Source organism: Orcinus orca, chromosome 6 (assembly GCF_937001465.1).
Source record: "Orcinus orca chromosome 6, mOrcOrc1.1, whole genome shotgun sequence".
Classification (NCBI taxonomy): Eukaryota; Metazoa; Chordata; class Mammalia; order Artiodactyla; family Delphinidae; genus Orcinus; species Orcinus orca.
Genome location: NC_064564.1, coordinates 56,405,602 through 56,422,498, shown reverse-complemented (window position 1 = coordinate 56,422,498; position 16,897 = coordinate 56,405,602). Strand labels below are relative to the sequence as shown.

General features: G+C 39.7%; 1 protein-coding gene across 1 annotated transcript in view; it reads right to left on the bottom strand.

Annotated features, from left to right (window-relative positions):
- The window catches only part of TTC39B (tetratricopeptide repeat domain 39B), a 136,004-nt gene that overhangs the window by 65,656 nt on the left and 53,451 nt on the right, over positions 1-16,897 (bottom strand). Inside the window, exon 3 of the mRNA XM_033439759.2 lies at positions 1,960-2,055. Coding sequence (XP_033295650.2) covers positions 1,960-2,055 — 96 coding nt within the window. The remainder of the gene's footprint in view (positions 1-1,959; positions 2,056-16,897) is intronic.

Genomic DNA, 16,897 nt, shown 5'->3' with positions numbered 1-16,897 from the left:
TCCTTTATATGTCTTTAAACCTTTTCCTCTCTGCCCTCTTTCCAACTCAGAAAACGCACAAATCTCACTCATTTCTACTTAAAGTAAAACCAGCCAAAAAGATAACTTTCGATTTTGTTTTCTCTCCTGAACTTCTCCCACTCCTTCTCTTCATAGGCAAAAGCTTCAAAAAAGAGTTGACTCTCACTTTCCCTACTTCCCCTCCTCCCATTCATCTTCCACTGCAGCCTGGCAAGGAACCCTCTAAGCTAAAGGTCTATGATGACCTAACTACAAAATACAAAGGATGCTTTCCAGCCTTTATCCACGTAGACCTCTTTGCAACACCTGGCTCTGCTGACCTCATTCCAGAACTCACTCCTCCCCAACCCCTTGCCCACCTTGCAGCTACCATCTCATTTAATCGTCCTGTCCCTCAAACCTCCATAGCTCTGCATGAAATCATTCCATTAGCTGCTCCTTCAATGTCTGTGTTCATGGGGCTTCCTTCCTTCACTCTCTTCTCATTTGTTTTGCTCTCTCTTGGAAAGAGCACGTACAGTTCATGCCTTCAGAACTACACATATGCTGAAAATTCCCAGTCTACCGATACAACCCAGAGCTCTCTCTGAATGCTATGCCCTTAATTTATCACTGCTTTCAGTAATATTTTTTAAATTTATTTTATCCCAGCTTTCAAACTCAGCATTATATAAATGTTGATGCAGTGGTTACCTAGGAAACTATCAGATCAGTTAGAGGACAACTATGAGGGAGGAATACATATTTCTGAAGATAGCTCAGATTTCCATGAGCAGAGACATATGAAATCAAAAAGTAGTGTGGAAAATAAACGCCTTCAGATCCTGAGAAGTTATTTTCAACTTCATCTCCATTCCTCAATCCTTATAAATATTGCACCGCTTCCTTATATTGTGAGGGTTGAGTCCTAAGACAAACCGCCAAGCCCATGAGTATTGTGAACATACTCAAAAGTAGCTGAAATTTCAAATGCAAAATCTAAAAGGCCGAAGACGTGCTGTATAAAGTTTAATAAACCCGTAAGGATAAATGGAAAGCACTTTTTCATGGTATAAAATAAAGCTTTAACAAAGTTGCCTTAATAACCGAGAAAGGAACAACTTACATATTCAAAAAGTGACAACTGGCTAAAATAATTCTAAAATGGGCGTAAAGGAACAGTACTTAGCAATCAAATATGATATTATAAAACACATTCAGTGGAAAGGAAAAATGTCACGATGTATTATGCTTTGAAGTGCGTTACCAAACAGTAAAATTAATATGATCCCAATTTAGAAAAAAAATTAATATCTCTATATATGAAGAGAAAAAGAAAGAATACACACCCAAAAAACAGTTATGGTGATGGTAATACATATTTTATCTCTCCTTTGTGCTTTTGTATATTTCCTGAATTTTCTATGACAAATGCTTCTTAAATGCACTTTTCAGCCAAAGTTACAAGAAGAATACAATTGGAAAAACAATCACAATACAATGTTCAATGAAAAAGGTATGGCTACATCTATTTCAAGGAGCACATGCCTAGAGAAAAGACTGGAATGAAATATACCAAAATTCTAACAGTGCTCATAATTCTTCTTTCCTCCATCTTGCCCGATGCTTGGCAATATGGTTACATTATTTCATAATAAAATAAATGGTTAAAATTTTAAAAGATAAAAAAAGGCTCAAGAGGGAGTTGTACCCCAAGAGTTGAATTTGGTTTTGTTTCTGCTTTTATGTAACAGGGTGACCTACTCACTAAATCCCTTAGGAGCTCTGAGACTCCTTCCCTAATTTGTAAAATGGGCACTTATACCTGCCCAGGCCTCTCTCCACCCTACCCATTAGTAAAACACAAAGCTCTATCTAACATCAACACTGCAATTTACCCAAGGGTTGGACTGCTCTCCCCAGTCCCCCAGGAACACCCGCACCCCCCTCTTTCCTGACCTTTTCACATTAGATGTTCGGTGCTGTCTGGATGCCTGTTTTGTATCAAACGATGAGAAGTGTTGGCTGCTTGTTGCCATATCTACACGAGAAGGCCTGTTAATAAAAAGGCAGTGAGGTTGTTACTTCTTTGTCTTACAGGAAAAGTCTACATAGATTAAAGTATACAACACAAGTCCTTCAATTATTTATATTGTCTCACTTCCATTTCTTATCAGTTTTGAAAATCAAATAGCAGAATCCACTCAGTTACATGGTGAATATTCCTGAAATACAGCCCCAATAAAATAAACTTATTTTTCTTTATATTCCAGTACACAAAAAAGAAATTAATGAAATCACCCCCCAAAACTCTCCACCCAAAGATAACATTGTAGCTTGTATATATCCTTCCAAATCTTTTCCCTATCTATCTGTCTATATTTTTCTTGATTGAAATGGAATATTACTGTAGGGGAGGAAAAAGTTTTTGTCAACCCTCTTAGGGTCACTGGCTGGGTCTGGAAATTAAACTGACAAAGACAGATCAACAAGAGAAAAGCACACAAAGTTAATTGAATGGTTACATGTACGTGAGAACCTTCATAGGACAATAAAGACCCAAAGAAGTGAGCAGAGCAGAAATCTTTTATACCTTTCTGACAAAGAAACAATACATTTGTCAAGAATTGGAAAAACAAATGGTGAAGGCCTAGGGGTAAATGGTGAAGGAATAGCTTGGAATAAATAAGGGTTAATTTAACAAGATTTGTCTGCAGACTCTGAGCTGTACGAGTCTGTCTCCAGTAAAAACAGAATTTATGTCCCACCTTTAGATAGAAAGAGGGAACTTTTTCAGTGTTTACTGCTTCTTGATTGCCTTCAGCTCAAAATGATTTTTATGTCAAAGAGGCATACATATTTTGGGATAACATATTCTGGTTTCCTTTATTATATGCTTACTTTATCCTGAATCTTTTCTTCTCAACAAATACAGAGTTGCTCTTTCATAGCTAGTGTCCACATAGCAGTCTACTGAATAGAGGTAACATAATTTGTTACCTATCCCTCATTTTGAGGCATGCTAGTTGCTCCCAATGTTTGGCAATTATCAATACAAACAATACTGCAATAAGCCCCTTTACTCACTTGCCTGATTATCTCCTAAGGATAAATTCTGGAGTGAAAGGGCAAGTATTTTGTAAAATATCTTATGTTTTAAAAACTGCCTTGTTTCCCATTATATATTCATACCACAGAATGCTGAGGTAACACAGAGGAGCTGGAGACCAATCTGGTTTGCAGACTCTTAGGCCACATTTTGACCTAGATTTACCGCAGAGACACACACAGAGGCAAGCCTACTGGAGAGAAGGAAACTTCCATAGAGCTTAAGAATAAGCCCTGCCCTGTATATAACAGAATCGTCAACCTCCCACTGACGATTCACCTTAACTGTCCACAGCCATAGAGAAGAGAGGAAAGGGTTATTGACCATCCCTTTAGGAAAGCTTCTTTTTTTTAAAAATTCTAAGATGTCAATGCCCTTATTGTACATTAAGTGGAGTATGATTATATTCTACCTTCAGACTTCCCAATACCCGGTAATATTTTATATTCAACATTCATCTTTTCTTGAACATGTCAAGTTTCCTAAATTTCATATATCAGGTTAGGGGAAAATCAAGGTTCTTTTCACAAGGGTGGTTGGGTGTGGGTGATGGGAGAAAAGAAAACGCCACGGTTAAGTGGAAATGTAGCTTGAAGGCATGTTATTTTCTATCACAAGAACTTCTTACCAGGAGAATAGAGGAAGCCCTAAGCACTTAGGTAAACCAGACTCCAGGGTACTGACTGACATCTCAGTTTACAAGCAGGGAAAGAGGAATAAGATAGATTCAAAGGGCTGTCTAGCCTTTCGGACCATTCTTGCCTATCTGTTCCCTTACAGATTCATTTATAAGGGCTAGAAAAATATGTTCTCTGAAATGTATATAAAAATGTCCCCATTTCTCATTTGCCTTATCTTTAATTTTAAAATTCTCCCCAATATTGAAATTTTTATATAATCAAAATTAATATTTCCCTTTAATATTTCTGATTTTGAGGGCATACTTAGGAAAACCTCCCCTCCACAAAGATTATATAACATAATTTTACCATGCTGCTTATTTTTTTAATATTTAATATGTTGATCCATTTATAATTTGAGTATATGGTACAAGATAGTGCTGTGCATTTTTCTTAATCTTTTGCTATTTTTCCCAAGATAATTTTTAAAAACCTGTATCTTTACCCGAATGATTTGACATACCATATATATAAAACACTAAATTAATTAAGTTCTGCTAAAATCAAGTCTGTTGTGTCAGGTAACTGTTGCATGTTTCAAAGCTACAATTATAGCATCTTTACCAGGCAGAAAACACTTAAATTTAGCAGAACTTAATAATTATTAATAAAACAATACTAGATATTTTTTCATTTTTCTGGGGTACAAAAGTTTAGTTTTTTATGCTTTTCTATACATGTAGATTAAGTCCCAGAAATTCTACAGTATTTTAAAATTCATATTAGTATCACAATAAGTACATCATGCTACAAACTGATTTTTTTATTCAGCTTTTTTTATAGACCTAATTCATTCACTTACTAGATAGTAAACTACTATCTAGTATTTTATCAAGAACCTATTTTCCCCTTTTTTATGAGAAATGCTTAAATACATAGAGAAAATAATTTAACACACAAGTATATCTAGAATCCACTTTTGTGTACAGTGTGATCTAAATTTAATTGTTTCCCCTATGGATAGGAATTATCTCAACAGCAATGAATAACTCATCCTTCAGCTACTCAGTAGCTTTGAAATAAGATTAAAAAAAAAAGATTGCATGCCCACTCAATGCCATCTCGGAGCACTGTCTAACAGGCCCACCCAAGGAATATTTCATTCTATAAGGGATATATCCTTGTTTGACTTGCTATTTTCTATTGATTAAGGTCTATATTCTATAAAATAATATGTTAACTTGCAGATTTTTTCGTCTGGTACATATGCAAATAATTTGGTGTGGTTATGGTTTTATTGCCTTGTAGGAGATTAACCAGTTTTGTATATAACAAATCTTATTCGAACATTTTTCCTTCAATTCCCCAAATGCTCTTGGAACGGTTTCACCATCTTGATGATTTCCTCATTGATAAGTAAATGTTTGACATGCGTTCACGCTAAAATTATCACACTCCAACATAATGAATGACGCTGTTGTCTCTAACCCAGGGCAGGTTTCCATACATGTACAGGGCAGTTTCAGGCACTCTTTGGATCCATTCACTTATTTGCCTCTGTCTGCACCATTCACACAACTTGCATTAGCTTGCCTTTATTAGATCCTGTATGACAATGGGCAAGCCCTCTACTTTATTAAATGCTCTTTGGGGGAGGGGGGGTGTCTGGGACTGCTATTGCAACTTCATTCTTATTTACAAGTTTTAGAATCAGTTATTGTAAAGTTCCAAGAAAAGTCCTGCTGAGGTTTTGAGTGGGACTTCATTATATTTTCAGAGATTTTGCAGAGAACTGTAAACTTTACAATATTATATTTTCCACATCCATACACATTTATTCAGGTCTTCTCTTACTTCCTTCAATAAAGGAAGGAAATATACATAACACACTGCACTGAGGTACGTGTACCCTTGCAAAGACGCCATGCTAGATGTTCCTTATATTGCTTTAGTTTTAGAATGTGTACCACCAAAGCAAGCACAGTTAGTAAAATTTTAACTGAAAAAAATGACTTGTCTGTTCCACTTCTGAGCATAACCTACACGTTAAACTCAAATGTCAGGGAAAAAATGTATTTTTAGCTAGAGAAAACTATTGTTATTGGGTTTATAGAGGCTAAGAAAAACAGTACCTCGTATTTCATTTACAGGTATAGGTATGCTAGAAAATGTGTCCTTATTTTGCCCTGATTTTACTTCTTTAATTTCTGTACGTTTTTAAACAGCTTTACTGATACATTATTCACAGACCATACAATTCACTCACTTAAATTATACAATGTTTTTTAATATTCATAGATAGTATGTCACTTTCACCACAATCTAATTTTACATCTTGTCACCCAAAAGATACTCTATATCCATCCACCAGCAATCGCTTCGCATGTCCCTCCACCTCTAGCCCTAAGAAACCACTAATTTACTTCCTGTATGTACACATTTGCCTATTCTGGATGTTTTATATTAATGAAATTATATAATATGTGGTCTTTCATGACTGGTTTTATTCACTTAGCATAATGTTTTCAAGAGTCATTTGAGCTGTTGCATGTATCAATACTTCATTCCTTTTTACTGCCAAATAATAATCCATTGCATAGATATAACACACTTCATTTGTCATTTCATTAGTTTATGGGTATATGGGTTATTTCCACTTTTTGGCTATTACGAATAATGCTGCTATTAATATTCATGTACAAGTTCTTGTGTGGACATATACTTCATTTCTCTTGGTATATAACTAGGAGTGGAATTGCCGAATCCTATGGTAACTCTATGTTTGACATTTTGAAGAGCTGCCAGACCATTTTCCAAAGTGACTGTGTGATGTTACATTCCCACCAGTAATGTATGAAAGTTTCAGTTTCTCCACATCTCAGACAACACGTGTTACTGTCCATCTTCGGGGGTGTGATGGTATCTTATTGTGGTTTTGATTTGCATTTGTCTAATGACTGGTACTAAGTATCTGCTTAGCTACATATTAACCATTTGTACGTCTTCTTTGGAAACATGCCTATTCAGGTTCTTTGGCCATTTTTTAATTGGGTTACTTGCCTTTTTATTATCGAGTTTCATACCGCTCTAATTTTTAATCACTAGGTAGAACTGTTCTCAGATGAAAAGCTTACAGCTTCATTTTTTATACTTTTTCTCTCATTCAAATCATAGTTAGCAGAATCAATTCAAATTTAATTTCCCCCAATAAATCCGATACAATGAGCTATGTTCCTGCACGATGAAACATAAGCTAGCCCATTTAAAAAAGAAATAAAATAAAATTTCAAAAATTAATAAAAAGACACTTAATATCTTTGAGGCTTTTTCATCAAAGTTAAAATCTCTCTTTAGGGGACGAGAGAAATGCATGAAGAAAGACCAGTGGGTGTGCTCCAGGAGGCACCATTATGAAACCTACAGTTGGAATGGCGCCCACTGGAGCTATGACACAGGACTCCAGCGGCACCACCGACAGATTTCCAGGAAACCTACTGCTTCATATTATTGCCCATATGACCAACCTGTCTTTCTTACCAAAGAAAACTGCTCATCAGACCAAATTCTGTCCCATGGATGATGTTTTCAAATAGCCATTCTCATGGCCAGCGATCAGAGGAAAAAGGGAGGTGCTACTCCTACTGCTGGGAGAGCAGAACAGCCCAGAAATTACCAGGCACTCCCCAAATACATGTTACTGTCAACTTCACCCCCTAGCCTGCTATGCTATCAGAATCAAAGGAAAGGGGCTTCCCGGTGGCGCAGTGGTTAAGAATCCGCCTGCCAACACAGGGGACACGGGTTCGAGCCCTGGTCCGGGAAGATCCCACATGCCACAGAGCAACTAAGCCCGTGCGCCGCAACTACTGAGCCTGCGCTCTAGAGCCTGGAAGCCACAACTACTGAGCCCATGCACCACAACTACTGAGCCTGCGGGCCACAACTACTGAAGCCCGTGTGCCTAGAGCCCATGCTCCGCAACAAGATGCCACCGCAATGAGAAGCCCATGCACCGCAACAAAGAGTAGCCCCCGCTCGCCACAACTAGAGAAAGCCCATGTGCAGCAACGAACACCCAATGCAGCCAAAGATAAATAAATTAAAAATAAATAAATTTTAAAAAAGAATCAAAGGAAAGAAATTTCAACATTTTTTTTTTTTTGCCATACTAGTCCTATCCTTTAGAGGGAAGATCTAAAAAGCTGAAAAAGGCCAAAGGGCAAGCACCAACACAGGATATAATTATTCTATTAGGTGAGATACTAGTGAATTTATAAACTAGATAAACTACCCCTAAAAAATTCGTGCTTAGACTTATTAAAGAAGGCTTCCTCGATCAAAATTATAAACCTTCATATTATCTGAAGGACTTGGGTGGTTTTTACATTCTTTGTGCTTTTCCATAAAAGGAAGAGCTCAAGGAGGTGGAGAAACTTAACTTGGAAGAAAGAAGGGTTAGAGGAAAGCAGAGAAAAAGAAAGAATATGAGAGCTATTTCCAGACACTTCCCTCCCTTGTTCACTTGGAAGGTTCCAATTCATCCTTCTAGATCAGCTTCTCTGGAGCTGTATCCTACTCCCAAATGATTCAGAAAAATACATAATAGTGAGTATACAGACAGAGAATAATACACAAATGTCGCAAAATGTTAAAAAGGGATTCAGGGTATAGAGAAGTTCTCTGTATTATTCTCATACCTTTACTCTTAAGTATGGAGTTACTGCAAAATAAGATGTTTTTAAAAGACAGCTCCTGTAGCAAAGGGCAGAGAACAGAGATTAAATAGGAGTGGCCACTAGGCCTCTGGCACCTGTGGACCAGCCAACACCAGTGGAGAATGCCAAGCCCTTGGGGTCATGGGCACACCAACAGGTCCAGCCATCAGAGGTGCTTCGGGAGCAGAGGCAGCAAGGACAGAGCTCACTGCAAAACTAGCCAATGAGACTTCAACCAGAGAGCAACACCCAGACCAGGGCTCCATCCCTGTGTCACTTCCTCCTGCCCCCAGAGGCCATCTGGGAAGGAGGAGAGGGAGGGGGAACCTTTGAGAAGGGAGATGTCAGCCCGATGCAGAGTTTAAGTTTTTACTTGCCTGGGCATTTACCTCTCCTACTCTCCCAAGAAAATCTGAGTCCCTCCGAAAGAGGCTTTCTGAATTTTGAACAGATGATGTCATCTTTAATTGACAACTTAATGGTTTTTTCCCCATCCTCAAGGGAGATGAGAGTTCCAGGGCAAAGTGAGGACAGGTGAAAAGAATAAAAGTTCATTTCTGGATAAAAGAGAAAGCATGCCCAGACGCTACTCACTAAGAAAATGGAGGGTGGGACTTACTGTCTTTTTAGAAAAAATAAAGTACCCCAATAGATGCTGTTTTTCTTGCCCAGAGCCACAGCAAATCACTGACAGAGTTGGAAACTAAAATCAGAGCCTGTATCTTTTCAGCTTCTTTCCTTAGGCAAAGCAAACTGTACTCCACGTTATTTAAAACAAGTAACAATAGAATGTTAGTTGGCAAGAGATATACACGGCACCTGTTTCATTTTGCTGTGGGTTTTTTTTTACTCATTTTTTTAAATTTAAAAGAAAATCCCTTCCCTACTGGAAGGTTCTCTTATTTCTAGTGGAAAATTTCTACCTAATCTTTTAACTATCCTTCTTCAGTTCCCTACTGTAGTGCGAATTAGGAGAAAGCATGCTGCAACACAGGCAGAATGCTGGATTCTACCCTAGCTGTGCAAGCAGTGTGACTATGGACCAATCACTCACCTCTGCCAGGGGCTGGGGGTGGGGTGAGTAGGAAGCAGGGAGGCTACTGTTTAACGTGTGTAGAGCTTCCATTTTACAACATGAAAAGACTTACAGAGGTGAATGGTGGTGATGGTTGCACCACATTATGAATGTAATTATTAATACTACTGCAGTGGTGGTTATGACGGTTAAAGTTTATGTTACATGTATTTTACAACGATAAAAACAAAAACAATAAAAATGGGGAACTTCCCTGGTGGCACAGTGGTTAAGAATCCACCTGCTAATGCAGGGGACATGGGTTCGAGCCGTGGTCCGGGAAGATCCCGCATGCCGCGGAGCAACTAAGCCCGTGTGCCACAACTACTGAGCCTGTGTGCCACAACTACTGTAGCCCGTGTGCCTAGAGCCTGTGCTCCACAGCAAGAGAAGCCACCGCAATGAGAAGCCCACACACTGCAGCGAAGAGTAGCCCCCATTCACCACAACTAGAGAAAGTCTGTGCACAGCAACGAAGACCCAACGCAGCCATAAATAAATAAATAAATTTATTTTAAAAAAAAAGGGAGGGGGGGAAAGCAGCACACACACAAAAGCCAGAAGAGGGCTAACAATACATTTGTCCTGTCTACCTCACAGGGATGCTCTGCAGAACCAATGCATTCCATTTTGTAAAATCACTTTTTAAACTGGAACATGACATAAATGTGGTGCTGATGTTGTTAGAAGAGTTAAGTGATTGGGGCCAAGAACTTCCCATTAGACAGACCACTGCACTCCTGCTACTCAGCAGTTCAAGTTTCCCTCAGTCACAGCCAGAGGCCACTTAGTGGCACTTCGCCACTTTCCTTAGTCCCTCAAAGGAGGGATGCAGACCCTTTTCAGGATGCAGAGCAAATGGAGGTTTTCAGCATAACACTGAATGGGGGTAACTGTTTATCATTTCTTTTAAAACACCACCTAAAACAAAGATTAGCAAAAAAAGAAATTTCTAAAAAGCAATGGTGAAAACAAGCTTTCCTTTCATTTGTCTCATGATCCATGAAGGAAAGAAAAATTAAGGCTACCCAAAAGTTTTCCAGGCTAGATAATGTGTCTTTCCTCTGGGTTCCATGGTCAGAATTTAAAACGCATCATAGTGGGCTTCCCTGGTGGCGCAGTGGTTGAGAGTCCGCCTGCCGATGCACGGGACACGGGTTCATGCCCCAGTCCGGGAAGATCCCACATGCCGCGGAGCGACTGGGTCCATGAGCCATGGCCGCTAAGCCTGCACGTCCGAAGCCTGTGCTCCGCAACGGGAGAGGCCACAACAGTGAGAGGCCCGCATACCGCAAAAAAAAAAAAAAAAAAAAGTCATCATAGTATGATGAATGGTCTACTTTTCAGTTGCTGTGAGTAGCTTACAAGCTTTTTAAGGACAGGGACTCTCTTAGCCCAGAGAAGCTCAATAAAGTTTTGGTTGAATGAATGACATTTGTATTTATTCTATATCTGTTAGCACCCTTGTGCCAAACACAATATCAATACTTGGCATTTTATGTCACTTATGTAGATCACGGAAAGTATCCATGAATATCATGGAGTCCTCATTCACAAGCAAGCAGCTATCAGTAAATATTACGGCTTCCCCCACAAACATCTATTAGAGGAGACAAGCAAAACACAAGGGGAAACATACGAATACTCAGGTAATTAAGCACCAAAGTTTAATTCTCTTTAGCTCTTCAATGTGTGGCTGTTTTCACAGCGGTGTACTGTATATATTCATATTCAGCCTGTGGTACCAAGTGGGCACATAAAATGGTTTTGTTATACAGGGATGATATTGCCTTTAAAAATAGCTAATATTAAAGATGGGTGATGGCACATAATGCTGTATATTAAGGCCCAGTTTGCTAGCTCATGGCAAGGCTCAAATTCTGACCCACCCAGTAAGCTAAGAAGATAATGACTACAGCCCCAAACCACAAGAGAAAGTCAAGTCTGGGTCCCACACTTCCCTGGTTTCTAAAATATAGTCACCTGTAATGACCTGAAATAAGATATTCTATAACCCACTAATCTAAAACGATCACCAAAGAAATCCATTCATACCACTTGAATGGTCACTAAAGACTTTCCACACCGGGTATTCTCTGGTAGCACAGTGGTTAAGAATCTGCCTGCCAATGCAAGGGGCATAGGTTTGAGCCCTGGTCCGGGAAGATCCCACAAGCCACGGAGCAACAAAACCCATGCACCACAACTACTGAGCCTGCGCTCTAGAGCCCGTGAGCCACAACTACTGAGCCCACGTGCCTAGAGCCCGTGCTCCGCAACAAGAGAAGCCACTGCAATGAGAAGCCCACGCACCGCACCAAAGAGTGGCCCCTGCTTGGGGCAACTAAAGAAAGCCTCGCGCAGCAACAAAGACCCAAGGCAGCCTAAAATAAATAATTTTTTTAAGAAAAGACTTTCCACACCTGTGAACTGATGAACTATCAAAAGAAAAACAAGCTATGCATGAAACTCATGTCAAACTCTTGTTCGTATAATCTGCCTATAGATACAGTCCTGCCCTTTCTGTCTTTCCAAAGATATAAGTGTAAATTTTGTGTTGAAAAGTAGAAAGCAAGTCAAAACGATAGGAAGATCTCTGAGCATGAGGTCAAAAAACCTATAAGCATTTTTCATATGCAGAGGGCACTGCGACTTTATTAAAAAAGAGGGGGCTTCCCTGGTGGCGCAGTGGTTGAGAGTCCGCCTGCCGATGCAGGGGACACAGGTTCGTGCCCCAGTCCGGGAGGATCCCACATGCCGTGGAGCGGCTAGGCCCGTGAGCCATGGCCGCTGAGCCTGCGCATCCGGAGCCTGTGCTCCGCAACGGGAGAGGCCACAACAGTGAGAGGCCCGCATACCGCAAAAAAAAAAAAAAAAAGGGAGGGGGCTGCCTACATTCCCCCAATCAACCCATGGCTAAGAGACACAATACAACAGCCTGTAGGAGCACAGATCGGCCAACTTTTAGCACCATGGAGTCACAGTCAGCACTCTGAATTACTTTGGGCAACTGATTTAACATTTTCCCACCTTGTTTTCCTTCTCTGTAAAAGGGGAGATCAATTAACACGGTTGTTATTTAAGATACAAAGACAGACTTTCTGTGGGTACCGGACCTCACACAGAAGACGTTTTAAAAAGGATCTAATCCATTTCTTCTCCAGTAAGATATGAAAACGATGACACAGCAAAAAGCTGCTAAACCTCCCTCACTGCTTTGTTCAGGAAACCACACAGAGCCTCAAAATCCCTTATCTCATGACAGGCCTCAGAGATTTCTGCTAATCAAATTAGAGATTTGATGCAAAAAATGGGAGATTAAAAACCATACAAAGTCACAAGTGGGTTATAATCTTATAAATTTGTTTATGATGTACTGGGTTGGAAATCAAAACGTATTTTCCATAAAAACAACGATTGATATATATCTATACCAATATATATCTCTATGCATGCGTTGTGTGTGTGTGTGTGTGTGTGTGTATATATATATATATACACATGCATATATCTCTATGTACATTCATATGTATATGCACACAAATATGTTAAATTCTCTACCTAAGCCATCAAAGCCTATTTAAGCCCTAAATTATAAATAACTGGCCAGAGTCTTAAGAGTCAGGAGCGAGACGACTTCACCACTCATACTTTAGTGACACTTCAGTGGCTCATCATGGCCCTTGCCACAGTTTCTTGGCAAGGTACCCTTGGTACCTGTCTTTCTCTAACCAGACTATCCTCACTAGAACTGCAGGCCTCTCGAGCTTCTTGGCAAACCCTGAAGAGACCATAGTGAAGGGGATCAGAGTATGTCACCCCAAAATATATCATTTTCACGTAAAGATTATTTTGAGGTGAAGGCAATTAGCTCGCTGCTCTCTTCCTTTCTATCTAAAATCAGGGTATCAATTTCCTTTTGTAATGATGTCTCCCTCTCCCACACCAGGAAGAAAACTAGTCCAAAGATAACTCTTATCACCTGAGAGGACTCTTAGCTGCATTAAAAAACTTACTAAACAATTCTTCTCTAACGTACATTTTCTAATCATCTTCCCATAACTTACCCTCATCCAGAAGCCCCCCAAACTCTTTTATTTAGCTTCTTCTCCACACTTCATCATTCTTTGTTTAGATGGTAAATAAGCCCCCAATTCTAACCACCTCCTTGAGGCACATTTCTTTGTGAACTTTCGTATGTGCATATGCAATTAAACTTGTTTTGCTCTTCCCTTGCTAATCTGTCTTTTATCCATTTAATTTGCAGGGCCCCAAGCATGAACCTAAGAGAACAGAGGAGAAAGTTTTCCTCTCTTACAATGGTCTCTCATATCTCAGGGTCTTTGCCCTAATAAACTCTGCTGCTACACCTGATTGCCACTAGTATCTAGCAATATCAGCCTCAATTCAGACATCCCCTCCTCCAGAATGCCCTACAAGGTCAGCATCTCTCTGAACTCCTGCCATCACCCAGGTGTAGGTTGGTCATCCCTCATCTTTGCTCCCACAGAACCCTGACCTTCTCCATACTACAGAGTTTATCCCATTACATCCCAGTAACAGTTTCTTGAATAAACTGAAGTGCCTGAATGAATATTAATAAGCCAAGATATCTGCTCTGTTTTCTTTAAAAAAAAAAAAAAAAAAAGTCCTACCTAGTTCACTCTCAAGTAGTAACCATCTGGCAGCACAGGGAGACCCCTGAATCGGGGCTGTCTGGGCTACCAGGGGTGGTTCTTCAGAGCCAAGACCAGACAAACACTTTACAGGTTCAGGTTCTTATTGCTACTATCTTGTTTTTGTTTTGTTTTGTTTTGTTTTGTTAATTTGGTTGGTTGGTTTGGGTCTGTTGTTTGCTCTTGATTCCGGTTTTGATTTCTTAGTCTATATCTTTCCAGATACTGCAATGGAGTGAATGGTGACTAGGAAATCTAGCTACTGGCCCCATTTTAAGTACTGTATGATCTCTATCTTCGCGCTCCCCAATCTGTAAATTGAGGGGGTAGTCTAAGAATGGTCCCTAAATCTCACTGCCCATAGTCCTCAGGGACGCCTGTAATAAACACAGTTCTCCCTCCAGAGCTCAGATAACTCTAATAAGCAGCCAGGTTTGGGGACCACTGGAAGGGGCAGAGATGTGAAGTCAAGTCACATCTGGGATCGAGTTCTAATTCCTCCACTCACTTCCTGTGTGACCTTCAGCAAATTACTTAACCTCTCTGCAACTCCATTTACTTGCTTGTTACGGCAGAGATAGTAACTACTTTATAGGATTGAAGGGAAGATTGATGCACACAGAGAGTACCAATTGATGGCTGGCCCACCGCAGATGATCAGTAAATGGTACTGAGGCCCCTTCCCCCTCAGGTGTATTCTCATGGCAGCCTATCATTTCTCTGCCACGGCCCCTAAGAGCTTCCAGAGGGCACGGTATCTCTGTCTTACTCTCCACCCCACCCCCAGTGCCCAGCACAGTGCCTATGGCAGTGCCCAACATTACAGCACACACTCAGTATTTACTGAATAACATACTAGAATATACTAACATAACCAATTTCCCTCCCTCTCTCAATAGACTAGACTGTGACCTCCTCCAAAGCAGGGCTTGTTCCTTATTTACTGATCTAAAAACCAGCACTTAATAGAGTGCCTATCACATGCTTGTTGAACTAATTCAATTACTTTCAAAATCTCTTTCCAGGTCAAGCATACCAAGGATCTGTGGCTCCAGAAGATCTGGGGCAGAATTACGTGCAAGTATTTGTATGTCTTTAATATAAATATGTGGCTGCAAAGTACCAATACTTCTACAGTTGAAAAATTACAACACATATAATGAAATAATTAGGTAGTTTCTGAATGTTCCCCTCACCTGCTAATAGTATCTGCTCCACGAGGGCAGATATAATATCTCGTTCAGCATCATGTCCCCAAAGTCTGACAAGAGCTTTGTGACAAATGTAAACGTTCATTTGTTAATGAATGAATGAATGAATATAAGTTCTTTACCAGTCTAGGTAAGGCAGAATTTCCTATTTTTAGGACTCTTTCCTCATTGAATTCAAAGTTGCTGCATTTAGGAATGACAAAATGTTTAAAAATAAAAACAGCAGATGTTTGATCTCTGGGTGGTAGAGAGTTTCTTTTTTAAAATCCTTGATTTATTTTTTATGCTGCAGGAAATCAATCAAAATACTAACACCCAAAAAAACTCACATAATATATTCTGCATCTACAAAGACAACTGTTAACAGTTGGTATTTAAAAGTATTTTGATTACTGATCTCTGAACTTAACTTTTAGAAATCGTTTTAGCCAATGTGATTTTAAGATAAAGGAATGAGATCAGGAACCAAATGATCTGGATCAGATCACTAAAATAATAAGACTTTCGTGTAACAAAGACCAATAAAGAACATATGGGGGTTATCAAGGGAACCAAAATCCAACCTCTCTCTTTAAAAACGGTTCAAAATTGATTCAATAAAAATTCAGCAAGGATACCGTTCTAGCCTCCAGTGTATTCCGAAGGGGACACAATGACTAAGGACAGATGTTTAGACTAAAGGGTCTGCGTCACCAGAAAAAAAATGGCACCGACTCAAATGCACAATTAGAAAAGGGTGGTCATGCAAAGGTCACTCTTGGGTAACTCCCATTTACTGTGATCTGCTACAAAGAGACTGGCTGAACCCAACACAGCACAGACAGCGGTGAAGTCTATGACTACTGACGCTATTCTGCCAGCATGCCACGGTACTTAATTTTTAAGGTTTTAATCACCCTAACAAAACAAAACGCCATAACGACGCCAACAAAGGACATAAGACAAACACAGTGAATACAAAGTGAGCCGTCATCATCCTTCCATTGTTCTGCAGCCCCATGCACACCTTGCAGCAGCAGTAAACCTGCCATAGCATCCCGGGAAGACTGAATCCTTCTCAGCAAGATTCACTATTTTCTCCAATTTCAGCACTCACTCTCAGGAACTTAAGAAAAAAAGATATGGGGGGCAGGGGGAGCCCTGGCAGGCTTGACATGAAGGCTTTAATGAAGTCAATGTCAATTAACAAAAACTGCAGGTCTCCAGTGAAATTTCACTCCAATTTTTTTAATCAGCATAGCTTTCCTTAAATTAAATCCTCACAGATCCAAAGAGAATGCTGCAATCACACCCCCAGGAACAGCTAAATAAATGCGACATACTCACAGGTTTAGAGCAGCTGTAACTTTGAAGGAATTAATATAGCCCCACTGTGAAGATGCCCTCTCTTCTACCAGATTTTTTAAAAGCCAATGAAAAGAAGAGACAATCCTCAATTTAAAAGGCAAAAAAATCCTCAATTTCTGTTTTATTTCTTGGTCTCTGGTGAGA